At 40.0% G+C, this 23,190-nt stretch overlaps 10 protein-coding genes and 1 non-coding gene across 11 annotated transcripts; 6 read left to right on the plus strand and 5 right to left on the minus strand.

Moving 5' to 3' along the window:
- Positions 1 to 79: 79 nt before the first annotated feature.
- Positions 80 to 2,809, plus strand: LOC106393980 (pentatricopeptide repeat-containing protein At4g30700-like). The gene has a single exon (XM_048745300.1). It carries the CDS (start codon positions 274 to 276, stop codon positions 2,656 to 2,658), a length of 2,385 nt encoding a protein of 794 aa, XP_048601257.1. The 5' UTR covers positions 80 to 273; the 3' UTR covers positions 2,659 to 2,809.
- Positions 2,810 to 4,115: 1,306 nt separating this feature from the next.
- On the plus strand, positions 4,116 to 7,714 carry LOC111205500 (eukaryotic translation initiation factor). The gene is made up of 9 exons (XM_048745301.1): positions 4,116 to 4,352; positions 4,707 to 4,778; positions 4,897 to 4,992; positions 5,096 to 5,239; positions 5,336 to 5,433; positions 5,522 to 5,609; positions 5,690 to 6,040; positions 6,128 to 6,370; positions 6,455 to 7,714. Exons 1-9 carry the CDS (start codon positions 4,233 to 4,235, stop codon positions 7,448 to 7,450), a joined length of 2,208 nt encoding a protein of 735 aa, XP_048601258.1. The 5' UTR covers positions 4,116 to 4,232; the 3' UTR covers positions 7,451 to 7,714.
- On the plus strand, positions 4,498 to 4,610 carry LOC125581195. The gene has a single exon (XR_007318902.1). It is a non-coding gene; the product is annotated as a small nucleolar RNA snoR103 (small nucleolar RNA).
- A 53-nt stretch (positions 7,715 to 7,767) lies between the features above and the next one.
- On the minus strand, positions 7,768 to 9,699 carry LOC125580591 (protein HEAT-INDUCED TAS1 TARGET 1-like). The gene is made up of 4 exons (XM_048745305.1): positions 9,589 to 9,699; positions 9,021 to 9,088; positions 8,363 to 8,856; positions 7,768 to 8,278 (listed from the first exon to the last, which is right to left on the minus strand). The coding sequence occupies exons 2-4, from the start codon at positions 9,076 to 9,078 to the stop codon at positions 8,027 to 8,029; spliced, it is 804 nt and encodes a 267-aa protein (XP_048601262.1). The 5' UTR covers positions 9,079 to 9,088; positions 9,589 to 9,699; the 3' UTR covers positions 7,768 to 8,026.
- A 923-nt stretch (positions 9,700 to 10,622) lies between these two features.
- LOC125580593 lies at positions 10,623 to 13,660 on the plus strand. The gene has a single exon (XM_048745309.1). The coding sequence runs from the start codon at positions 12,077 to 12,079 to the stop codon at positions 12,407 to 12,409; it is 333 nt and encodes a 110-aa protein (XP_048601266.1). The 5' UTR covers positions 10,623 to 12,076; the 3' UTR covers positions 12,410 to 13,660.
- Positions 13,661 to 13,810: 150 nt separating this feature from the next.
- Positions 13,811 to 14,511, plus strand: LOC106393729. Its single transcript, XM_013834425.3, has 2 exons — positions 13,811 to 14,027; positions 14,109 to 14,511. The coding sequence occupies exons 1-2, from the start codon at positions 13,919 to 13,921 to the stop codon at positions 14,312 to 14,314; spliced, it is 315 nt and encodes a 104-aa protein (XP_013689879.2). The 5' UTR covers positions 13,811 to 13,918; the 3' UTR covers positions 14,315 to 14,511.
- Positions 14,512 to 14,810: 299 nt separating this feature from the next.
- Positions 14,811 to 15,748, minus strand: LOC125580594 (UPF0057 membrane protein At4g30660-like). The gene is made up of 2 exons (XM_048745310.1): positions 15,485 to 15,748; positions 14,811 to 15,107 (listed from the first exon to the last, which is right to left on the minus strand). The coding sequence occupies exons 1-2, from the start codon at positions 15,572 to 15,574 to the stop codon at positions 14,970 to 14,972; spliced, it is 228 nt and encodes a 75-aa protein (XP_048601267.1). The 5' UTR covers positions 15,575 to 15,748; the 3' UTR covers positions 14,811 to 14,969.
- Positions 15,749 to 15,992: 244 nt separating this feature from the next.
- Positions 15,993 to 16,623, minus strand: LOC106393562 (UPF0057 membrane protein At4g30650). The gene is made up of 2 exons (XM_013834279.3): positions 16,404 to 16,623; positions 15,993 to 16,324 (listed from the first exon to the last, which is right to left on the minus strand). Exons 1-2 carry the CDS (start codon positions 16,491 to 16,493, stop codon positions 16,190 to 16,192), a joined length of 225 nt encoding a protein of 74 aa, XP_013689733.2. The 5' UTR covers positions 16,494 to 16,623; the 3' UTR covers positions 15,993 to 16,189.
- Positions 16,624 to 16,816: 193 nt separating this feature from the next.
- On the minus strand, positions 16,817 to 17,973 carry LOC125580592 (putative F-box/LRR-repeat protein 19). Its single transcript, XM_048745307.1, has 2 exons — positions 17,618 to 17,973; positions 16,817 to 17,530 (listed from the first exon to the last, which is right to left on the minus strand). Exons 1-2 carry the CDS (start codon positions 17,971 to 17,973, stop codon positions 17,011 to 17,013), a joined length of 876 nt encoding a protein of 291 aa, XP_048601264.1. The 3' UTR covers positions 16,817 to 17,010.
- Positions 17,974 to 18,112: 139 nt separating this feature from the next.
- On the minus strand, positions 18,113 to 20,284 carry LOC106382682. The gene is made up of 6 exons (XM_048745308.1): positions 19,869 to 20,284; positions 19,400 to 19,487; positions 19,180 to 19,250; positions 19,017 to 19,058; positions 18,589 to 18,829; positions 18,113 to 18,211 (listed from the first exon to the last, which is right to left on the minus strand). Exons 2-6 carry the CDS (start codon positions 19,451 to 19,453, stop codon positions 18,113 to 18,115), a joined length of 507 nt encoding a protein of 168 aa, XP_048601265.1. The 5' UTR covers positions 19,454 to 19,487; positions 19,869 to 20,284.
- Positions 20,285 to 21,271: 987 nt separating this feature from the next.
- On the plus strand, positions 21,272 to 23,073 carry LOC125580884 (pentatricopeptide repeat-containing protein At1g12620-like). Its single transcript, XM_048746138.1, has 2 exons — positions 21,272 to 22,481; positions 22,574 to 23,073. Exons 1-2 carry the CDS (start codon positions 21,272 to 21,274, stop codon positions 23,071 to 23,073), a joined length of 1,710 nt encoding a protein of 569 aa, XP_048602095.1.
- Positions 23,074 to 23,190: the final 117 nt, after the last annotated feature.

The raw sequence follows: 23,190 nt of genomic DNA on the forward strand, positions 1-23,190 counted from the left end.
TTTACCATTTTACCATTTTACCAAAATGTTATAATAATTTATAACATTTTACCAAAAAAAATGTTATAATAATTTGCCTTCGTGCTTCTGTGAAAAAACTTAAAACTTGGTATAATAATTTAACATTTTACCAAAAAAAAACAAAAAAAAAAAATTAACGGCATCATGTCATCGCTTTTTATTATACGTACGATGAAAACGTTTAAATGACAATAACGGAAGAACTCAAAATGAGTCCTTTCGTTTTCACTCAAACGCTAAAAAAGCCAACAAATGTTACTACGGACCGTATCAGCCGCCACCGCCGAGAAAACCATCTCACTGATAAACAACAAGAACAGCTTCTTCGACCTCTTCAAAGCATCAACTTCACTCTCTCACCTCGCCCAAACCCACACTCAGATCATTCTCCATGGCCACCAAAACGACATCCAACTACTCACAAAACTCACCCAACGACTCTCCGACCTCGGCGCCATCCCCTACGCACGCAGCCTCGTCCTCTCCTTCCATAAACCCGACGTCTTCCTCTTCAACGTCCTCATGCTCGGCCTCTCCAAGAACGGATCACCTCACTCTTCGCTTTCCTTGTTCTCCCACTTGAGAAAACACACTGATCTCAAACCCAATAGCTCCACTTACACCTACGCTATCTCCGCCGCTTCGGGCTCTCGCGACGAGAGAGCTGGCCGTGCTGTTCATGGTCAAGCAGTCATTGATGGGTTCGACTCGGAACTGCACGTCGGCTCGAATATCGTGAAGATGTACTTCAAGTTTTCGCGGGTGGATGATGCACGGAAGGTGTTCGACAGAATGTCTGAGAGAGACGTGGTTTTGTGGAATACTATGTTATGTGGATACAGAGAGAACGAGATGTATGAGGAATCTGTTAAGGCTTTCAGGGATTTGATCAACGAGAGCTGTACGCGTTGGGACGCAACGACTGTGTTGAATATACTCCCCGCTGTTGCGGAGTTGCAGGAGCTGAGGTTTGGGATGCTAATCCATAGTCTCGCGACGAAGACAGGGTGCTACTCCCACGATTTTGTGCTTACGGGTTTCATCTCGTTGTACTCGAAGTGTGGAAAGGTTGAAGCTTTGAATGCTCTGTTTCGAGAGTTTTGTGCACCGGATGTTGTAGCTTACAATGCGATGATTCACGGGTATGCTTCTAACGAAGAGACTGAGCTCTCTGTAAGCTTGTTTAGAAAGCTGGTGTTGTCGGGGGAAAGGTTGAACTCAAGCACGCTGGTGAGTTTGATCCCTGTCTCTGGTGGTCATCTTATGCTTGTATATGCCATTCACGGTTACAGCTTGAAATCAGGTTTCTTGTCTCATGAATCTGTGCCAACCGCGTTAACAACGGTTTACAGTAAAATGGACGAGATGGATTCAGCACGAAAGGTTTTTGATGAGTGTACGCACAAAAGCTTGGCGTCTTGGAACGCAATGATCTCGGGTTACACGCAAAACGGGTTGACAGAGGACGCGATATCTCTGTTCAGAGAAATGCAGAAGTCTGAGTTTCGTCCAAACCCGATCACGGTAACTTGTATTCTATCGGCTTGTGCGCAGTTAGGAACGTTGAGTTTGGGGAAATGGGTGCATGGTTTAGTAAGGAGTAGCGATTTTGAGTCTAGCATATATGTGTCTACTGCTTTGATTGGTATGTATGCAAAGTGCGGAAGCATTGAAGAAGCACGTCGGTTGTTTGACTTGATGCCGAAGAAGAATGAAGTTACATGGAACACAATGATTTCAGGTTATGGGCTTCATGGGCATGGACATGGAGCTTTGAATATCTTCTCTGAGATGTTGAGTTCCAGCGTTGCACCGTCCCCAGTCACTTTCCTATGTGTTCTCTACGCTTGTAGTCATGCTGGCCTTGTCAAGGAAGGTGATGAGATTTTCAGTTCCATGATCCACCGGTATGGTTTCGAACCAACGGTCAAGCATTACGCATGCATGGTTGATATTCTTGGCCGAGCAGGACATTTGCAGAGAGCATTGCAGTTTATAGAAGCAATGCCTGTTGAGCCGGATCCTTCCGTGTGGCAGACACTGCTTGGAGCTTGTAGGATTCACAAAGACACAAACCTTGCACGTACCGTCTCTGAGAAGCTCTTTGAGCTAGATCCAGACAATGTAGGGTACCATGTTTTGCTGTCAAATATTCACTCGGCTGATAGAAACTATCCACAGGCTGCTACGGTCAGACAAGCAGCAAAGAAGAGGAAACTAGCCAAGGCTCCTGGTTATACCTTGATAGAAATTGGTGAGACGCCTCATGTGTTTACCTCGGGTGATCAGTCACATCCACAGGCGAAAGCAATCTATGAGAAGCTAGAGGAGCTAGAAGGGAAGATGAGGGAAGCTGGGTATCAACCGGAGACTGAGTTGGCGTTACACGACGTGGAGGAGGAAGAAAGGGAGCTGATGGTGAAATTTCACAGCGAGAGGCTAGCCATTGCCTTTGGACTCATTGTCACCGAACCAGGAACGGAAATCCGGATCATAAAGAATCTCCGCGTCTGTTTAGACTGCCATGCCGTAACCAAACTCATCTCGAAGATCACAGATAGAGTGATAGTTGTAAGAGACGCCAACCGCTTCCACCATTTCAAAGATGGTGTTTGTTCTTGCGGAGATTATTGGTAGCGACTTGTTTTGGCCTCAACACAAGTCATACTGTACTCATAATGTAACATTACATCACTCAATAAGTCATAATTCTTTTTAAGTCTTGGGATCTTGTTATACAATCTTTACGACTAAGCTCAAAAGTTGAGGAAGATCCTCATTCAAATAATTTACTTCTATGGTTACACATACATGGAAATAAAAGGAACTATACAGAAACTTATCAAACTCACTGTTATTACTAGATAATATATCTTCAGACAATTGTGCATCATGTATCCTTAAGTTGCAGTCCCGTCGCTGAAACTTCATCATCAGCTGGTTTTTTCTTCTTTTTTGAAGGTGGTTCTTGAGCTTTCCGAGGAACTTCCTTGTTTGGGACCAAGACAATAAACAAGTTTCTGTCCCGGAAGTTTTTACTTTTCTCAGTCGCAAGCTGCAGATGCTGACAAGTTTCAGCAACTCAAGTAACAAGAGCAATGCATATGCCGTTCCAATACAAAATTTCAATTAGAAAAGACTAGAGAAGAATGCAACACACCTACAAATCCATTCATGTAAATACGACACCACAGAATGTGACTTAAGGAGAGAGAGAGAATGATTTATACTCTTCTTCTGCTGTTCCTTTTTCCTCTTTTGCTGTTCGTATCTATATGATGATATAGGCAAAGTTATATTTAAGATAATTCACACCTATAATCCATCATTCTGACGACGGGAGGATCTGCATCCGGCGAAAGAATCACCTGAAAATCAAGTTCACTGAAACAACATCACTAAAGACAATGCTTTTAAAGAAATGTTAGAATATTGCAAGAAACACAAACCAGATCTACAGAACCAAGAAACAGGGGATTATGTGTGTGTTCTGTTTTGCTGAAATCAAAGGGGAACGGAACACAAAGCAATTTCAGTTTGCCCATCAATAAGCCTGACAGTAGCTGACCTACTCAACGGCAAACAAAAATGTCAGTACATCAAAACAGAGCTTCAGCTAGAGAAGTTCACTCAACTTAAGTATCCAACATCACCTAATAGCCAAGATATCAAGCGCATCATCATCCTCTGGTTCCTTTTGTCTACCTCGAGGACCTCCACTGAGGAATCGAGAGACTCCGCCGCCGCCGCCTCCGTAACGGCAGGTGAATGGTGATGGCGGAGCTACGTCGATGACAAGGCGAGAGAGAAACAATAGAGAATTCGGACAGATGGAGCCCAAGACCAACGAGTTTTGATTTAAAAGAGAATGGGTGATCCGACACCGTTTTCGTGGTTCCACGGCGGAGAATGTTTATAATTCACATAATATCCACAAAGATATAATGTTGAAAAAAAAAAGAAGTCATAATTAAAAGCTTATATTTAAGTTGCGTATTTAAAACAATGGATCGTATTGGTACAAAAAGGCCCATTAACTAAAAGGCCCAAACCCTAAAAACGCATGGGGGAGAAGCAGATAACGAAAATAAAAACAGCAGCAAACGCTCTCCGCCGCGTTCATTCTCTCCTCACCTCTCTCTCTCTCAGATAAAAAAGCTTCTTCAATTTTTGTCTCTCTTCTTATCAATACCGCGAAAAAAACCCGAGTGATGTTGAGCTTGAGGCCAGGAGGAGGTCGTGGAGGAAGCATCTTTGCCCCACGTTCCACCTTGTCTTCTTCCTCCTCTGATCTTACCAATGCCGAAGACGCTCCTTCTTTTGCCGTTAAGGTTATTTGTTCGTTTCACCCTGTACCTCTTATGGGCTCCTAGATAAGCTGTAAATTCGATTCCTTTTTATGGTTTTTGAATTGGATTATGGATTGGGTATGAGTTTTTTTTACACAATGCAATGTCCTAATTCTTGGTGGGGCGCTTAAGCAATGCGACCTTGCTGTAAATATGGACAGAGATTGATGCTTGTAGGCTTTTTTTTAGGTGGGCACTCTTTTAGTTCTTTGATGCTCATAAAGGACCCTACGTATATTTTAATTGTTATTTGAGAGCTAATTCGTGTTGAGTCTGTCTAACCATGATTTTGAATTCTGAGGTTGGAGTTTTAATGGTTTCTTTATGTTTTTGTAGAGAGGAGACTCAAGATTTGAAGGACGTGAGATTGTGCGGTTCACTCGCGAACAGCTTCTTCAGCTTAAAGAGGTAAACATGCCTCCCGTTCTTTCTTTTTTTTGTTTTGTTTTGTTTTATGTTTGCTCAAATAAAGTTTTATGCTCTGGTTTAAATATTCGCTTAGTTATTCATCATTTTGCTTGTGCAGGGTAGCCAAGTCTCTGATGAGATCCTGAAGCTCGGTAAGGAAATTGCATCTGACCTTTTTGGCGAAGAGCAGAGCTGGGGACGTTCGGAAAACAAGGTGACTGTTTTACTTCTCAGCTGAATTACTTTAAGGCTTTTTCGAGTTTTTTTTTAATTAATTTAGTTTTTTCTATTATTCTCCTTTTGTTTACTCTTTTCAGCCTGCAGCTCAAGTTCAAAATCGTTACTCGGAGACTGATAACCGTGATTGGCACACCCGTGCACCAATTCCTTCCCCAAGTAAAGACGGGTCAAGGGAGAATCAACGCGAATCTAGAGATTCGTATACTGGATCAAACCAAGGGGTGAGTGTTGACTTCTGACATTTTATTTTTGACAATACATTGGTTCGCTTTTAGGTGGTTATTGCTTGTAACTAACATCATAACTTGCTGACACAGTCTGGCCCTCCTCCTGCCCTTGTGAAAGCAGAGGTCCCATGGTCAGCTAAAAGAGGAACTCTCTCAGAAAAGGACCAAGTTCTCAAGACCGTGAAAGGGTATTGCATTCTTCATTACTTTATCTTTGTGTTTGGGGTTATTTGCTTTATATAGTTGATTGAGTATTATAGTTCTGTTTCTCTGCAGTATTCTGAACAAGATGACTCCTGAGAAGTATGATCTTCTTAAAGGTCAATTAATTGACTCTGGTATCACGTCTGCGGATATCCTCAAGGTATCCCCAGTTCTGTCTGGATTTGATTGTTTATAGTTTTCTCTCTTCGTGGCATGATTTGGTTTTATTCTTAAATTCAGGGAGTGATCCAGCTGATTTTTGAGAAGGCTGTTCTGGAGCCCACGTTTTGTCAGATGTATGCTCTTCTGTGTTTTGATATCAACGGAAAGCTGCCTTCGTTCCCATCAGAGGAAGCCGGAGGAAAAGAAATAACATTCAAAAGAGTGCTTTTGAATAATTGCCAAGAACAATTTGAAGGCGCTGACAAATTGAAGGAAGAAGTCAGACTGATGACTGATCCAGCGCAAGAACTGGAACGCAAGGACAAGGAAAGAATGGCCAAGCTCAGAACATTAGGAAACATCCGTTTAATTGGTGAACTTCTGAAGCAGAAGATGGTGCCTGAGAAGATCGTTCATCACATCGTCCAGGTATATTATGACTCACTCTACCGTTAAAAGTTTGTTTCGTGTAATACTTTTCTGTAGAGCTCATTGTAATTCTGTGTCTGGTCGCAGGAGCTTTTAGGAACTGATAATAAAGTTTGCCCAGCAGAGGAAGAAGTAGAGGCTCTTTGTCAAGTTTTCATCACCATTGGAAAACAACTCGATGATAGCCCAAGATCACGAGGTACAAACGACATGTACTTCCAACGTTTGAAGGAACTATCAACGCACCCGATGCTAGCGCCACGGTTGAGGTTTATGGTCCGCAATGTTGTTGATCTGCGAGCTGACAAGTGGATACCAAGGCGTGAGGAGGTAGGAATTTACAGAGCCCGTTTCTATATGCAAGAGATTTATCTATGTTTGCTTATGTTTTGTTCTTGCTTTGTGAAATGGCAGATGAAAGCCAAGAAAATCACTGAGATTCATTCCGAGGCAGAAAAGACTCTTGGGTTGCGCCCTGGTGCAATGTCGAACATGAGGAATAACAACAGCCGCGGTGGTGCGGATGCTGATATTCTTGGCTGTGGAAACTTCCTTGGACGCTCTGGCACTGGAGGAATGATGCCTGGTATGCCAGGGGCTAGGAAGATGCCGGGGACGCCTGGAACGGATGACGATGGCTGGGAGATGGCACGGTCCCGCTCCATGCCCAGAGGGAATAGGCAGAATCCGCAGCCCGCAGGGCGTGTTCAGTCTCCTGCTATCATTAACAAGTCGCTGTCGGTTAATTCAAGGCTCCTACCTCAGGGAAGCGGTGGTATCTTGAATGGTAAACCAAGTGCCCTATTGCAAGGCAACAGTGCCGAACCGGCTAAAGCTGTTATTGCTCCGAGCAAACCAGCTGTTGAGAAGCCACAGCCACAGGTGGCGGCTCCTCCTATGGCTGCTACTAGCTTGAACTCAGAAGTGCTCAGCAGGAAGACCAAGTCGCTTTTGGAAGAGTATTTCAATGTCCGTCTATTGGATGAGGCATTGCAATGCGTAGAGGAACTGAAATCCCCATCTTACCATCCCGAGCTCGTCAAGGAAGCTATCTCCCTCGGATTGGAGAAGAACCCACCGTGCGTTACACCAGTTGCGAATCTCTTGGCACATTTGGTCTCTAAGAACGTTCTGACTCCTAAAGACATAGGGAGTGGTTGTCTGCTTTACGGGTCTATGCTTGATGACATTGGAATCGATTTGCCAAAGGCGCCGAACAACTTCGGAGAGATCCTTGGGAGTTTGGTTATGGCGAACGCATCGGGTTTCGAGATGGTGAAAGAGATTCTGATGAAAATGGAGGATGAGTGGTTCAAGAAAGCAGTATTAGATGCTGTGATCAAGAGTGTAAGCGAGTCTCTTTTGGCTACGCAAGCAGCCGAAGTCGAGGCGTGCCGTAGTTTGGTGTAGATCAGTTTAAGACCCCAAACTCGCTGGAAAAACAGGTGAGCTCTTTCCTCAAAACCTTTTCTAAAAAACTTGTTGAGTTAATACCAATACTAGTCATCGAGATTAGTTTCAATCTTGTTACATGGATTTGTTTTTCTTTATTTGTGTATGTTCTCTTTGGTGCTACATCTTGGTTTTGATTAGTTCAAGATGCGCAAGACGTTGATACTATTGTTTAATGGTAGTGTTTTAACATTTTTGTGGAATGAAATTTTATTTTTGATAGAGCATGTCATTTAAACTAATAGAAAATGAAAGCTTGTAATACACAGACCAAGTAAGATATGTAACGTGACAAAATTCATGTTGAAAGCTTTGAATTTCCAATTTTTTTTTGGTTGTGTGCACGAAGTAGAGGGTGTTTCTCAGTTCTCACAAATCTCTAAATGCCATTGCAAACATTGGCTTGACCTCTCCTAAAACTAGCATACGGTTTTCATGATACTTAGCAACTTACATCATACTTGACTCTTATTAACCGACACATTGTTTCTCTAGATACTTACTAAACCAAGACCCATCCACGATCTTGTTTACTTACTTAGAAAAGCGCGGGATGATGAAATCAACAAGCAGACCCATTGGCTCTACCTCACACTCCTCGCCGCTGTCATTGGGGAGTGAGGTGAGCACACGAGTGCAAGACACTTTGAGGAATGTCTCCTTCTTCTTGTAGACTATCTTCACCTCCAAGAAAGGACCTCCCTTCATCCTCCCGTTTCCAGTTATCATCACATCTCTTAGCCCAACGTAGCGTGATTCAGGACCTGACGGTCCCTCGTAAAAACCCTGCCACACAATAAGACAACTTTTAGCAAACTGAAAATTTCAACATACAACTAATCAGAGAGATAGAGAAAGCAATCACTGTACCTCATCTCTGACAAGATCGAACTCAGGACTGAACACGTGGAGTTTCGCTCCCACCGGTTGCTGCTTCAGCAACTTAGACGCCTCTTCCCATGTCTTAGCCTCGACCAGTTCCCCTTTCATGGGAACACGAGGAATGAGAGACGCAAACGGAGGAGGCTTGTGCACACATCCCACATGTGTCCAGTGCTCGTGCTTCGGTAACCCTTCTTTCAAAGCGTACTCGAGGCAGTCTCTGAGAGTCAGCGTGTTGCGTCGCTCGTCCACTTCTCTCTGCTCGGATTCAGGCTTGGGAGTAGCGATCTCCACCAAGTACTGAATCCAGTCTTGGATGGTGAACGTGGAGGGCTGCGGATCCTGAGCCGGCTCGTTCCTGCGACCAGCGTTGTCAACCAAAAACTGAGCAGAGTAGGAAGTGTACTCGCTGTCCAGGTTAGCTACCATACGAGCACTGCTTATCAGACAAACTGCGATCATGGCGGCTCTCTCAGCTGCATCTGCAAGATGAAAACAAACAAACCCCAAGAAATGCATTTTTATTCTTTTGAAATGTTTCTTCTTTAAACGAGAGTAACAAGCTATCAGTCAAAACCAAATCACACTCTTTCATTAATGACAGTAAAGAAAGTAACTAATGACAGTAAAGAAAGTAACTTTTTACCATGCTCTTCTTGGGCATCCATAGCTCGTTGGCAATCTGGGTGACAGTGTTGAGACATCTTCTTAGATCTGAAAAATTTGCATTACAAAAATTGTTCAATAACACATTCTTAAAAGTAAAATCGAATCAAGGTGAACCATTTTTCATAAAGTTGATAACTTTTTCTTAAGAGGCGTTTCGGAAGGGAAGTAAAAGCAGACAACTTTTTAAGTATGGAGACTGTTGTTTCCTAGTTAAGGTCACACATCCACAGGAAGAAGATATATACACTACACACCAAAAGCAAAGAGAAGAGACCAACAAAACAAGACCTAACATTGTTTCAAGTTCGGACATAAACAAAACCCTAATCGATCGAGCGAGAAGTCAGAGAATAACGCAATAGATTCTTTAACCAAACTTAAGAAGGATTCAGCAGCATCATTCATTTCAAGTTAAAACCCTAAAACGTAACGAAAAGGTTCATCCTTTGTTCTAGCCAAGTCACAAAGCATAATCCTTGGAAAGAATACAAAGCAAGCTTAACAGATCAAGAAGAGAAACACATTGAAAACGTCGAGAAAGTTACCGGAGACGTGAGAAAGACAACAACAAGCGGCGGGGATGAGTGAGAAGGTAATGACAGCTACAAAATTTGCACTTGGCGTAACAATTTATAGAAAGTTCTAGAAACCCTCCGAAGCTCCACTTCACCTCTTATCACTCTCAAAACGACGACGAATTACGGAGTTTCTTCAATATGCTGCCGTTTAGATGCTGCCAAATCTTTTCTATTTTTTTTTTCTTTTTTGGATCAATCCAAATCTTTTCTTTGTTCCTTTACTTTCTAAAATCAACCGAAGACTGCCAAGTGGTGGCGATGCATTATACTAAGACTTATTCTTGGGTTCACCCCCTAGATGAACCTCTAGATTCACCAACCAATAGGATTATGTTATTTCAAATTTGATATCTTTTATAAAAGAAAACAAAATATTGTCAAGTTATATTATATTTTCAAAGTAAAAAGATAAAAAAATAAAAAATAAAAATAGTAGTAATTACAAAAAAAAAAAATTTAACGTCGTCAAGAAAAAACTAAACCTTAAATCCTAATCCCTAAACCCTAAACCCTAAATCCGAAACCCTAAACCCTTGGGTAAACTCTAAACCCTTGGATAAATCATAAACTCTAAATAAAAAACACAAAACACTAAAACACTCAAGGGTTTAGGATTTTAGTGTTTAGTGTTTTTGATTTAGAGTTTATGATTTATCCAATGGTTTAGGATTTACCCAAGGGTTTAGGGTTACCCAAGGGTTTAGGGTTTACCCAAAGGTTCAGGGTTTCAGATTTAGGGTTTAGGGATTAGGATTTAGGGTTTAGTGTTTTGCTGACAACGCTAACAATATTTTAGGAATTTTTTTTTTTTTTTGTAACTACTATTTTTTTTTACTTTTTTATTTTAAAAACATAATATAACTTGATAATATTTTGTTTCCTTTTTTAAAAGATATCGAATTTGAAATAATGAAATCTTATTGGTTGGTGAACCTAGAGGTTCACCCTATGGGGGTGAACCCAAGAATAACTCTTATACTAATAATACAATCCGGTTTAAAGACAACGCGCATTTTTTGAAGCGATAATAATCTCATCAATGATTAATACATTATAATATACACTCCGGTTTAAAGACAGAGTCACGCGTTATAAATAGTAACTACTAATATTTTTGCGCCATTACACAACTCATTCATTTTGTAAATAAAATCCCATTTTGTTCTCCGATTTGTTTGGATCAAATACAGGATGAGGAGGAGGAGTTCATTGGCTTTATATTCTTCATTGATTATGTTCCTTCTCTTAATCTCTCGGCCTTTGCCAATTTCATCTCATGAAAATCATGGAAACACAGCCCAAACGTTAATGACGACATCCTGGAGACGAGGTTTTGCACAACACCGCGAGTCCCTTCGAATTTTCATTAGGAAAGGTGGACGTGGTGGTGGTGGTGGTGGTGGTAAGGGTCGCGGTCTCGTCCCTAAGTCGGCTTCCACTCGACCTTCTCTTTCGATAACATTTGGTTTCGGTTCCACGGTCACGAGCTTGATGTTGTTGATGTTCTTCGCCTTCTAGCTAGTTTCGTAGTTTGTGAGCTTCAAGCGTTGTGAAAGTTTTTATAAATTGTAATATGGTGTATTTGTTTTTTTTTTCTTTTTCTAATCATGTGAGCTGATCATTGTAAAATCCGGGAAAACACACAAAAGTTATCGTGGCTTATATATGTAATTGTTAATTTTAATCGAAAACAAAGAAATTCTCCTTTTTGAGTTATATTTGGACTTTTGAATTCTCTATTAATTGTTACGACTTATGGTGATAATCTTCAGATAATTGTACTTATTCATATCTTACTAGTTGTAACATTGGGGTATGTCTCAATTTGATTTAGTCCAATCAAATTGTACTTATGATGAATTTGATATGTACAACAGTATACGACTACAAGAAACAATACATCAAATTCGTGATCTTAATGCGTGCGTTTTCTCCGGCAAACAAACGCATTAAGAAATTCGTGAAAAGTTACCGGAGACGTGACTCTTGAGTCGTGAGCGAGACAACAACAACGGTTGGGCTGAGTGAGAAGGCAGTGACAGCCACAAATTGCACTTGGCCTTGCAATTTATAGAAAGTTTTAGAAACCCTCCGAAGCTCCACTTCACCTTTATCACTTTTAAAACGACGAAGATTTGAGATTTTCTTCACACGCTGCCGTTTATTTGCTGCCAAATCTTTTCTTTTTTTTTTTCATATTTTTCGTAATCAACCGAAGACTGCGAAGTGGCGGTACATTAATAGTTTAATACTAATATACACTCCGGTTTAAAGACAAAGTCACGCATTTTGAAGCCATGATCTCATTATTCTTTAGTGTTATAAATACAGCAGTAAATACTAATTCTTTGCCCCCCATACACATCTCGTTCATTTTCTGGAATATCCCATTTTGTTCCCCGATTTGTTTGGATCAAATACATTATCCACACCTATTATTTTGATAAACACACAAATGAGGATTTCACTGGCTTTATATTGTTCATTGATTATGTCCCTTCTGTTTTTCTCTCTGCCTTCACCAGTTTCATCTGAAAATCAAGAAAGTAAAGCCCAAACGATGACGACCTCTTGGAGACGAAGTCTTGCACAACACGGTGACTCTCTTCGTGTTTTCATTAGGAAACGTGGTGGTGGTGGTGGTGGTGGGAGGGGTCGTAGTAGCCGCCGTCCTGTCCCTACTGGCGGTGGTGGTTCGTCAGCTACCACTCGACCTTCTCTTTCCATCACATTCCGTTTAGGTTCCACCGTCGCGAGCTTGATGTTGTTGATGTTCTTCCCCTTCTAGTTTCATACTTGTGAGCTTTAAGCATTGTGAAGCTTTTTATAAATTGTAATGGTGTGTTATTTTTTACTAATCGTGTGAGCTGATCAAATATTGTAAAATCAGGAAAACACAAATTCATCGTGGCTTGTATATGAAACTGTTAATTTTAATCGAAAGCAAACAAATTCCTTTGAGGTATATATATATATATATATATATCAACTTTGTAATATATATATATATATATATATTTCGATTTTTTTTTGCTAAAAATAAATATATTTCGACTTTGAATACTCTGATTAATCGTTACGACTTAAAATGATTATCTTCAGACAACTATTCATACTTATCTTGCTAATTATATCATTTGGAGTATGTTTCGAATGGAGTTCATTATGATTTAGTCCAATCAAATTGTACTTATGATGAATTCGATATGTACAACTGTATACGACCATAAGAAACAATAATAATAGGTTTACATCAAATTTTCAACCTACGATATATCTGAATATTGTGTAATCTTTCTCAATCTTGGACTAGGCAATGAGTTTTGGAGATGGAGAATAATTTCTGACGTCGTGTGCACCAACTAGAGATTAGACGTATGACCATAAATAAGAATTTCAGATAATTAAAATATATTACTTTCATTAGTTTTGACGTATATGTAAGAAAAAAAGACTCATTTTTCTGTCAAACAAGAAGAGTTCTTGGTGTGTCTTGTATACTTGTACTGTATAGAATTATTATTTTAATTGAAAGCTAATAAATATGAAATTTCTCCCATAACTCCTCCTTAAGATGAAAATCATTTTTACAACCACATCTTGACATTGTAATCTTTTAGGTATAGTGGAAACAGCTTGTCTTGCACTAATTCTTTTTTTTTGTTGGGTCAAAAAGTCTTAAACTAGTTCTTGATTATTGATTTTCTTAGTATATTCCGTATTGGTGATATATATGCATAAATCATTTTTCGACCTGTTGGTACTACATATATACACCGAATGCCACGAGAAGGAAAAAAAATATACTTTAGATCAAACTTTGACTCACGAGGAGTGCGGAATGAAGTTTAGGATGGTTACTTGTAACGTGGTGTGCATGTATAAACGGATTAGGGTACTTCAGACTAATCACGATCTAATGTAGCATTTTTTTTTTTTTTTTGAATTGGAAAATGTAGCATTACTGGCCACGCTAATAAGAAAGCAAGAGTAAATCAGCTTCTTTTTTTTTTCAAACAGATTAGACTGCTCATTACTCAGAGAACATATTCCTTCCACTATTCACTACCATTCATGTGGGGAGAATCTAACTTTACCCGACAATGGCTGCTTTTGCTTTTTGTTCCATCAGATTTTTCGAATCTTTGTTTCTGTTTATGAGTTGTAATCTTTCACCTTTAGGGTTTTCATCTCTCTTTCTCTTTGTACATATATTAGTCCTATATATATTCACTTCCTCAGTGGTTATACTTACAGATCATCTCCAATCAATCTTATCTTTTCATTACCGTCTGCAATGAAGAGATACTATCGAGATTTGTTGCTCATCATCAGCATCATCTCCTTTGCTTTTGCTGAAGAACTTCAATGTTGTTCAGACAAAACAGACTACTTGGTTCACAAAGGCAATTAGTTTGCTTTCAATACTTGCTGTACAACTTCATACATAACATTTTAACTGACATTTTTTTCTTTTGCTGTTGCAGAGAGACCAGCCGTTGGAGTAACTAGCAGCGAGAGAGCTCATGGAAGAATTTCGGAGGTGAGCAAGGCAAGAGGCGTTTATGGAGGAGGATCGCTTGTCAGACCTACAGGAAAGAAGAACAGAGCCATGTCCTCCATGACCAAATCTGCTTCACTCGCTGTGATTCAAGTAACAGTTGCAATTCTAGTCCATCTTTTCTTGCACTGACAATGCAAAACCTCAAGTAAAGTAGAAACAGACAAGGGATTCATACTCCTACTCTATCTGCAAACTGCTTTTGATGCAAAGATTTGGAATTTATAATTTATAACATTTTAATCTGCTTCACATTCATCAAATAGAAGGGACTTTGCTTGTTTAATAAAAGATATGGAGAGTTCTATATAGACTTTTTTTTTGGGCAACCTATATAGCATAACCTTATCTATCATAATATGTTGGTATCCATACAAAAAGTCACAGAGAATAGGATGAGAGAAGCCAAGAGGTGTTATTTGCTTAAATGATCTATAACAAATGCATCAACACAACTTATGTGATTGTATTATATAACCTGAGGCTGAGAATGAAGAACTGAAAACCAGTTTGGGCTACTAGGTTTCCAAAGTTTAAGAACACTGGTGATACAGTCTTGCTAAACAACCTGATGATGCATATACATTTTGCAAGGCTCGTAACCTGAATACAGAAGCCAACAAGTGTATAATCTCACCTTTAATCCCTACATATATATAACAAAAGGAAGATCGAACACACAAAGTTTTGATGTCTCTTTCAACACATTACAAATCAACTTATTTGAGTACAGAGAGTGAACAGTTTTTTTAAAGAACAAACAGATTCTGACAAAGGCAGAGAGATATCAAGCGGAGTAGTAGAGAGGGCGTCTGGCTTCATCGAAGTACTCTTCTTGGTTCTGGAACACAATCACGTAAAGCGCATAGATTATGCCTGGTACGTATCCTAAGATAGTCAGGATCAAGCAAGCCAAGAACTCCACCTGCAACCAAATCAAAGCTCCATCAGTCTCTTCATTAGGTCAGAGAGTTGAGTGATCTGATCAAACAGAAACTGATCCAATACTGAAGAATTCTATGATTCAATTTCAAGCTTCACTCCAACCATTAGTCAGTTTTCATGGAATCACCAAATTCTAACAAGCCTACAGGCGAATCTAATTTAACCAGAGACTTTTTTTTTTTTTTTTTGGGTGTAAATGTTAAATATATTTAACCAGAGACTTCTTAAAGAGATTGAACACAAAGTGACGCATCAAACAATAACAGTCTTTCAAGAAGTTCCGCGATGCTACTTTTAAGGTAGATAAGCAGAAACTGAAGGACTCTTCTAACACGAGAGTTGAAAGAGAAAGCTTACAGTGCAACAGCCACGCCTGAGGCAAACTCCTAGAGGAGGAAGAAGGATGGCGATTAAGATCTCGCACAAGATTTCGCACTTGCTCGGCATTTTTACAACAAAACTTTTAAAAGATAAAGACTTTTTGATCTTATTATAGTGAAGTTTGACGGAGATCTTGAAGAGATGAAACAATAGAGAGAGAGAGAGAGAACATCCACGTTTCTTTTTGTGGTTACAAAGTCAATAACGAGTTCTCAACCGTTCATTTATAGATGTTTTTTAATCGTACGGCTACTGTTTACTTCTCGTGGTATCACTCACTTCTAGATACTCCTTTATTTCCCAGCCTCCACGTGGATTATATAAGTAACACGTACAGAGTAATATGGTGTGACGTAACACACACGATCACTTCTAGATATTTTGAAGTTTGAACTCTCACTTCACTGGTCCGGTCCCCTCAACCGTGTGACATGTGTAACTAGAGTGGGCCTAAAAGGCCTGTCTTAAGTTTAAATCTGGGTCGTACCAGAAAAGACTTTGATTACTAAAGATTATACATGCGATGAGAGATCTGTGATGCCAATAGTGAAAAAATCGGTACATGAAATTACCATACTTGAACTACATAACAAGGAATCAGATAGATCGCAACTTTATTGAGTGGTTACATAAGTAAACAGTTTCAAGTGAAAGACATGTTGGATGGACCGACAGATAATCTCAAGCTGAGTTGAGTGGAGTACTGTAATCCGGAGTCTCCCCTTCACGGTTCTGGAACACGATCACGTAAAGCGCATAGATTATCCCTGGGATGTAGCCTAAGATAGTCAACACCAAGCATATCAAGAACTCTACCTGCAACAACAAACAAAACCAGAGTGAACAAAACAATTCAAAACTCGGTTACCAAAACAAAAGGAAAAGGAGAACTTACAGTGCAGCAGCCACGCTTGAGGCAGACTCCAAGAGGCGGAAGAAGGATTGCTATCAAGATCTCGCAGAAAACTTCCATATTGCTTGCCATTTTTTCTCAGAGATGACAAGAAACTGTTAAAGATTATTTGATCTTTATAATGAAATAATGGAGAAGAGAGAACATGAAAAGTTGCCTCTACAGGGATCCAGTGAAGCGCAATCCACGCTCCTGAAAAGCCAGCTACGAGATCTTCACCGTTCATTTATCGAAATTAATTTTTAAATCGTGCGGCTTCAGATACATACCGACATCCCGTGAATCACCTTACCCTACCTTCTTTAGATATTTTTCATCTCAACGTGGTTTAGTTCAGACAGACTGGGATTTGTTTGAAACGTTGTCGTAGCAATAAGCTATGATGCTTGGGTTACTTGGGTGAAAAGCTACTTTTATTTGGCAATCAAATGGCCTCTTTTCATTGTTTTAAGTAGAAAAATACAAGAAGCAAGTCCTTACAACAAGGAAGACCAACTCTCTTCTCATCAACAACAATAAGCAAATAACATCATCAAAATAACACAAAAGGAACCATAAACAAGTAAAGTTACCATCACCATTATTTTCTTCAATTTGGAAGGAGTAAAATATCAACCGGCCGGTTGAAGTTAGGCTTCTTGATCTCCAACAAATTCTTCAAGCTCGAGGCACATCTCGTTATCTCACTGTTTGTCAATGATATACACCCGGATAAGTCCATGTACTCTAGATTGGAACATCCTTTACAAACCGAGTTAAGACCTTTAACAGTCATTGTACAGTATTGAAGCTCCAAATGCTTCAGCCTAGGCATGTGTCTCCCTATTATTTGAGCCTCTATGTTACCGTATCTCGGAAATGCAACTATATAATCAACCGGCGCTACAATTGTAGACACGTTGGGACCTTGCCGAGGAAACAGGTTCCGTTTCAAGATCTCTAGGTTCGGGCAATGCCTCCCCAACATGGACAGAGCCTCGTGAGATATACAATAAGAGTAGCTTACATCAAGCTCTCTAAGATTTGGACAGTTTGAAGCTATCTTTGCCATCGATGCATCAGTGACGTGAGGGCAGCTCTTAATCCAAAGCACCTCTAGTTTAGGGCACCTGCAAATGCAAATCACATGACAAAGCATGTGAATGATCAAGTATGATCTGAATGTAATTAAGCAACAAAGTTGAGGATCTAATTACCTCTCAGCAGCGTAAGATAGAGAGCGATCTGTGCAGTGCCTGACACGAATCTCTGTGAGGCCTCCTTCGCTCCAGTCAACGACGGATCTGAGGAAGGCATCAACCCTGTCTTCAAACTCGGGAGTCCACCAGTTGATGGACTCCGGGAATGACTGAAACCGAGTTTCGAGATCAAAGATCGTGTTGAGTGACGGTTCATGGCATGTGTTCATCCAAGTCTTGCAGACAAGCATCGGTCTCATCCATCTTTCTTCCTGGCTAAGGCGTGAGAAGATGTCCAGAAGACATTCCCGAGTTATCTCAGCCCAGTTAGGACCGAGTGTCGGTGCCATCCGGCCACCGTGGTTGACTTCCATTAGATTTAATGCTTGGATTCTTGAACAGAGACTTTCTTCAGATCGAGAAAAGCAGTTTAGACTTTTAGGCGTTCCAAAAATAAAATTTAATACCCAAAAAAGAAAGTACGTTCACCCAGGATGTCGTAGTCCAATGGTACTACCTCCTTGGGAAGGGGAGGTCGGCTGTTCGACTCGCGTGGAAGGGGAAACGTGTCCAGGGCCCGTAAAAAGATATAGACAAAGGCTGGCGCCAGACCTAGATGGTGGGCCGCAAGGTCAACAAAAAAAAAAAAAGTAAAGTAAAGTACGTGGAGCTAACGTCTCTTTTCTTTATTAATTTCCCTCTAAGAGCATCATTATCCCATATACCCAATTAGGGTCTCTTATTTATTTTTTAATATTTTTAAGTAATAAATATGTGCTAAGAGACTCCGTTAAGAGACTCGATCATTTATGTCCTCCATTGCAAGTTTCTTATTTAAGAGTTCTTAAAAAATTTTTATTAAAATTACAAATTTATTTTGAAATAAAAAAAGGAAATGCAAAATCAACACGTAGAAGAAATGCAAAATCAACATGTAAAAAGAATTCAATCTACCTCACAATAAAAAAAAAGGGTTAAAAAGAACTTACAAAGGCTACAAACAGAGCGGAGGTTGATTTATCAAACACCACAAAAGCGAAATCGCCACTTAGGTGTGACACAACGTGGTTAGCCGGGTAAGGAGCTCTGTCACGGAGAGTCTTGTAAGCCTCGATGACCAAGAGAACCTCGTTTGCATTCTTGGCAAGCCCATATTGCTGCTTCAAGCTTCCTAGGTTGTCAAGTGAGCCTTGAAACAAGCAGAATATCTCATCCTTGGCCCCAAATGACCTGCATAAATTCGAGAAAACCCATCTTTAAGACAAGCATAAGCCTATCTATATATTATATCCACAGAGTTCATATTAACTCAATTTGAAATCTCTAGAGGAGCAAAACAAAGGTTTAGACTTTTAAACCCATTTGATCAAAAGTACTAAGAATGTGAGGCATAATAATAATTCATAAATCAACCTACACTCTGTTTGTAGCCTCTGTAAGCTCATATTGCTGCTTCAAGCTTCCTAGGTTGTCAAGCCCATATTAAAATTACAAATTTATGTTAAACAATACTTCTATTCAGCTTTGTATTCGCAAACGAAATGCAAAATCAACATGTAAAAGAATAAATATTGCTTCACCTGGGTGGTCGAGCTTCTTGTTGAGCCTCAATAGGATCATCCTCTGCAGGCATCGACATGTTGGCAACCCACTTCTCAGCCAGGAAAACGAGCAAACGCAGAGCCATGAGATATCAATGCAAAGTAAAAAGAAGCTAATCCAAACAGGGTTTTCGAGAAAGATTAAAACTTTAGCTTCTTCAATCCCAAAATTTGATTGCTTCAAGGAGGAGAATCTTACAAGTTTTAGTGTCGTATCTGTCTTGAGAATCTGTGGTGTTTTCTTCTTTGTCATTGCAATTAGAGTATCACCACCACCACCAAACTTCCTGCTTACATTAGTAAGGAAAAAAAAATCATAAGTAAGCTCTTGTTTGTTTTTTGAACATATGTAAGCTCTTGTCAAATCTTAGTAACACTTGCGTTTCACTAGTTTTATGCAACAAGTTCTACTTTCTTCACAAAGTTCTTCCCCTTTCACTAAACCCTTCTTACTCCCTCAACCTATCCCTCACAGGGTAAGATTTTTCTAAGCTAAATCCACTATAAATCTCTGTGACAAAACTTTAATCAACATATACTCCCACAGCCAAATCGTCGAACAGCTTACGTGCATACACTAAATAACTTAACTTGGGCTAGAGAATTGCTCGTAAACTACACCAACAAAAGAGCAAAGAACAAAGAATCGTCGCGCAGATCATACATACCCGATTAAAAAGGAAGAAACTAGAGCCACCGTCAAAGGAACTTTCTCTATCCCACTGATACCGTTGATGGCTCTGGTGATGGAACTTTCTCTATCCCACTGCCACCGTCAAAGGAACAAATCACGTTCTATAGTTTATGCACAAACCCCGTCAAAGCCCTCCGGTAAGGATCAGAAGGGAGGATAGGGTTCTTGTCAGACCAGACCTCGTCGATGTACTGAACCTGGATGGCTGATTCGCAAACCGGTTCACCGTTGTTTATAAAGACCAAAGATAGACAGAGAGGAAGGCCAAGAGAGGAAGGCAAAGAGAGGAAGAGAAGAAACGTCTCTTCCATTGCTTAATTAAGAGACGTCTTCTATAGTTATTACAATTTTTTTTTTTTTTTTTAAATCCCAAATACACTAAGAAACTTGTCTAAGAGACAGGTATAATGATGCTCTAATGATCTATATAGAAAAATAAATATATCATTTGGCCCCCAAAAAGAATATACTATATTATTATATGTGTCATAAGAAATCTACATATATATCAACAATCGATACGTGTTCTTTAACCGAATCGTATATGTGACCATTAACCAGCTGCAACATGTCATTTCAGTTAGTAGTCACTGTTAAATTTAGTTGCTTGCTAAGGACGGTAGAGATGGTAGATATAAGACTTAGACGTCAAAGTTGAAGAGAATTACAGCCCAAACGGTAATCATGTGCATGCAATCATTTGTAAACTTGGGGTTATGAAAATATTGAATTTTTAACCAAAAAAACCGTGTGAAATGACTTATAGTTCATGCATTTATTAACAGTGTTTTAAATGTTATAGGTTACAAACCGACATCACGTGGAAACTACCTTACGTTGCCACTCCTTGTATATTTTTCATCTTAGCGTCAACATGGATTAATAATAGAGTATGGCTAAGATTGGTGTTACCTCTCGCCTTGCATGAGAAAACTATACCCCGTCCAGGTGTTCACGTTATTAGACTTAGAAGCTTTACACATGACTCAGGTAATGAACTATGTGTAGGACTGAAGAAAATGGTTAAATGGATGTGGGAGTTGAGGAAACATGTTCGCGTTGTTGGAGATGCATGAGTCAAACGATGACATACAATGATCACAAGATTTTGACATGACTGCATTTGATTAGAGAATCATACGAGATATGCCAGGTTTTAATGAATATATATATATATATATATATAATATCACTACTAGTCAGGACTGATATAGTAGTTGTATAAAGATCAAAACTTCATATCACCACTAGGAGGTTTATACATAAATTTGAGATAGTAATTTTGTTTGTTGACATGAAAGACTAGTTTTCAGCTTTTCTTTCACCTCTCTTCTTCTTCTTCTCCTTAGCTGACGAGTGTTGCAAATAACGAAGACGATGTTGATCGGAGGAAAGCTCATGCATCTGGGAGCTGGTGCCTTGCGTAGCACTGCTACGAATCGTCGTCTCATGTCTTCTCATACCACAAGCGAGTCGAGGAAAATCTGGTTTCTTGTACGTGATGTTCAAAAGCTGAATCACGATGATGCAATTGCGATGATCAGAAAAACAGTTCACTCCCATGCTGCTGCGGTCCCAAGAAGCATCGATTTGAATAGGCTACTTGGAGCGATCGCAGGAACGAAACGGTACGATCTCGTGCTAGCTATGTACAGAGAGATGGAATCGCTGGGTGTTTCTCCAAACGTTTACAGCCTTAACGTAGTTATCGGTGGTCTCTGTAGTAGTGGTGAAGCTGAGCTGGCTTTAGCTACGTTAGGAAAGATGATAAGGATAGGGGTTAAGCCTGACACTGTGACACTCAACACGCTGATCAAGTCGTATTGTTCCGAGGGAAGGGTTGATGAAGCCAAGAAGCTAGCTGAGAATCTTAGCAAATTTGGGATTGAGTCCAATTTGATAACTTTGAACACTTTGGTACATGGGTTATGTCTTCAAGGGGACGTACATGGTGCAGTCAAAGCAGTGGAGGATGCGTTAGAGAATGGCGTGAAAACAGATGGATTCACATACGGGCCAATCCTGAACAGAGTATGCAAGCCAGGGAACAGTACTTTGGCATTGAAGCTGCTTAGATATATGGAAGAAAGAAATGTCGACGTCAATCAAGTCAAGTACACAATCGTGATGGACTGCCTTTGTAAAGATGGGAAGGTTGAAGAGGCAATCACCCTTTACCAGGAGATGGAAACAAAGGGGATGAGAGTTGATATCGAGGCATATACATGTCTAGTGAGAGGTCTTCTGAGTGCAGGCAGAGAGGAAGAGAGTAAAGAGATTTTGGAGGACATGATCATCAAGAAGATTCCATTCGACCTTGTCTTTTGGAACACCTTCATTGATGGTCTTGTGAAGAACGGAAATCTTAAGGACGCTGGTGTTATGCTCACTGAAACAATGGTTAAAATAGGGATGAAACCGAATGTTGTTACTTACAATACCGTGATGAATGGTTACTGCAAGAAGGGATTGCTAAATGAAGCCAGGGAAATGATGGAAGCTATGGTTACCGGTGGATGCGACCCCAGCATCGTGACGTATAACATCCTCATTAAAGGGTATTGCAAGTCTGGGATGGTTGATGCTGGTTTGAAGCTTTTCCACGATATATCTGAACAAGGAGAGTTGTGGCCGATACAGCAACCTACAACACTCTTATCCACGGGCTTTGCCAATCAGGAAAATTCGATGATGCCAAAAATATTTTACGAGAAATGCTCTCACGTGGTGTTGCTCCTGATGTTAGGACTGCTGGTACGTTGCTAGATGCTCTCTGCGAGGATGGAAGACTAGAAGAGGCACTGAAAGTGTTTGAGCGTTTCAAGAGCGAAATGGTTTTTGGTATTGGTATCTATAACATCATCATGAAAGGGATGTGCAATTCTGATAAGGTGGATGACGCTTGGGATATATTCACAACCCTTCCTCTTAAAAGACTGGAGGCGGATGTTACAACATATAGCATCTTGATTTCTGGCTTCTGTAAGAAAGGCTCAATGTCCAAAGCAGACATGCTGTTTAAAGAGATGAAAGCAGGTGGGCATCAGCCAAACCGTTGGACATACAATGCACTCATCAAGGGGTATCTGCGAGAAGGTGATGCTATCACATCAGGAGAGCTGATCAAAGAGATGAAGACTGGTTTATTGGGCAAGAACTTCAAAGGAATTAAACCATGATGTAAATACTAAACAGAGGGGTCAAATGAGTGAAAAGATGTTTTTGGATTTTTATATAGTTGCGGGCGCCGCTAATGAGTTCCATTATCATGTTTACTCTGTTACTTTTCATGATAT

This window comes from Brassica napus, chromosome C1 (assembly GCF_020379485.1).
Source record: "Brassica napus cultivar Da-Ae chromosome C1, Da-Ae, whole genome shotgun sequence".
Taxonomy (NCBI): domain Eukaryota; kingdom Viridiplantae; phylum Streptophyta; class Magnoliopsida; order Brassicales; family Brassicaceae; genus Brassica; species Brassica napus.

Coding starts and splice junctions, on each gene's coding strand:
- LOC106393980 (XM_048745300.1), top strand. CDS start 274: ATGTTACTACGGACCGTATCAGCCGCCACCGCCGAGAAAACCATCTCA.
- LOC111205500 (XM_048745301.1), top strand. CDS start 4,233: ATGTTGAGCTTGAGGCCAGGAGGAGGTCGTGGAGGAAGCATCTTTGCC. Junction 4,353..4,706: donor CTCCTTCTTTTGCCGTTAAG/GTTATTTGTTCG, acceptor ATGTTTTTGTAG/AGAGGAGACTCAAGATTTGA. Junction 6,041..6,127: donor TCGTTCATCACATCGTCCAG/GTATATTATGAC, acceptor GTCTGGTCGCAG/GAGCTTTTAGGAACTGATAA.
- LOC125580591 (XM_048745305.1), bottom strand. CDS start 9,078: ATGTCTCAACACTGTCACCCAGATTGCCAACGAGCTATGGATGCCCAA. Junction 8,857..9,020: donor GGATGCCCAAGAAGAGCATG/GTAAAAAGTTAC, acceptor TTCATCTTGCAG/ATGCAGCTGAGAGAGCCGCC. Junction 8,279..8,362: donor TCGATCTTGTCAGAGATGAG/GTACAGTGATTG, acceptor ATTGTGTGGCAG/GGTTTTTACGAGGGACCGTC.
- LOC125580593 (XM_048745309.1), top strand. CDS start 12,077: ATGAGGATTTCACTGGCTTTATATTGTTCATTGATTATGTCCCTTCTG.
- LOC106393729 (XM_013834425.3), top strand. CDS start 13,919: ATGAAGAGATACTATCGAGATTTGTTGCTCATCATCAGCATCATCTCC. Junction 14,028..14,108: donor AGACTACTTGGTTCACAAAG/GCAATTAGTTTG, acceptor TTGCTGTTGCAG/AGAGACCAGCCGTTGGAGTA.
- LOC125580594 (XM_048745310.1), bottom strand. CDS start 15,574: ATGCCGAGCAAGTGCGAAATCTTGTGCGAGATCTTAATCGCCATCCTT. Junction 15,108..15,484: donor TCAGGCGTGGCTGTTGCACT/GTAAGCTTTCTC, acceptor ATTTGGTTGCAG/GTGGAGTTCTTGGCTTGCTT.
- LOC106393562 (XM_013834279.3), bottom strand. CDS start 16,493: ATGGCAAGCAATATGGAAGTTTTCTGCGAGATCTTGATAGCAATCCTT. Junction 16,325..16,403: donor TCAAGCGTGGCTGCTGCACT/GTAAGTTCTCCT, acceptor TTGTTGTTGCAG/GTAGAGTTCTTGATATGCTT.
- LOC125580592 (XM_048745307.1), bottom strand. CDS start 17,973: ATGGAAGTCAACCACGGTGGCCGGATGGCACCGACACTCGGTCCTAAC. Junction 17,531..17,617: donor CTATCTTACGCTGCTGAGAG/GTAATTAGATCC, acceptor TTGCATTTGCAG/GTGCCCTAAACTAGAGGTGC.
- LOC106382682 (XM_048745308.1), bottom strand. CDS start 19,453: ATGACAAAGAAGAAAACACCACAGATTCTCAAGACAGATACGACACTA. Junction 19,251..19,399: donor CAGATACGACACTAAAACTT/GTAAGATTCTCC, acceptor CTGGCTGAGAAG/TGGGTTGCCAACATGTCGAT. Junction 18,212..18,588: donor CCGCTCTGTTTGTAGCCTTT/GTAAGTTCTTTT, acceptor CCCACCATCTAG/GTCTGGCGCCAGCCTTTGTC.
- LOC125580884 (XM_048746138.1), top strand. CDS start 21,272: ATGTTGATCGGAGGAAAGCTCATGCATCTGGGAGCTGGTGCCTTGCGT. Junction 22,482..22,573: donor GTCTGGGATGGTTGATGCTG/GTTTGAAGCTTT, acceptor TTTGCCAATCAG/GAAAATTCGATGATGCCAAA.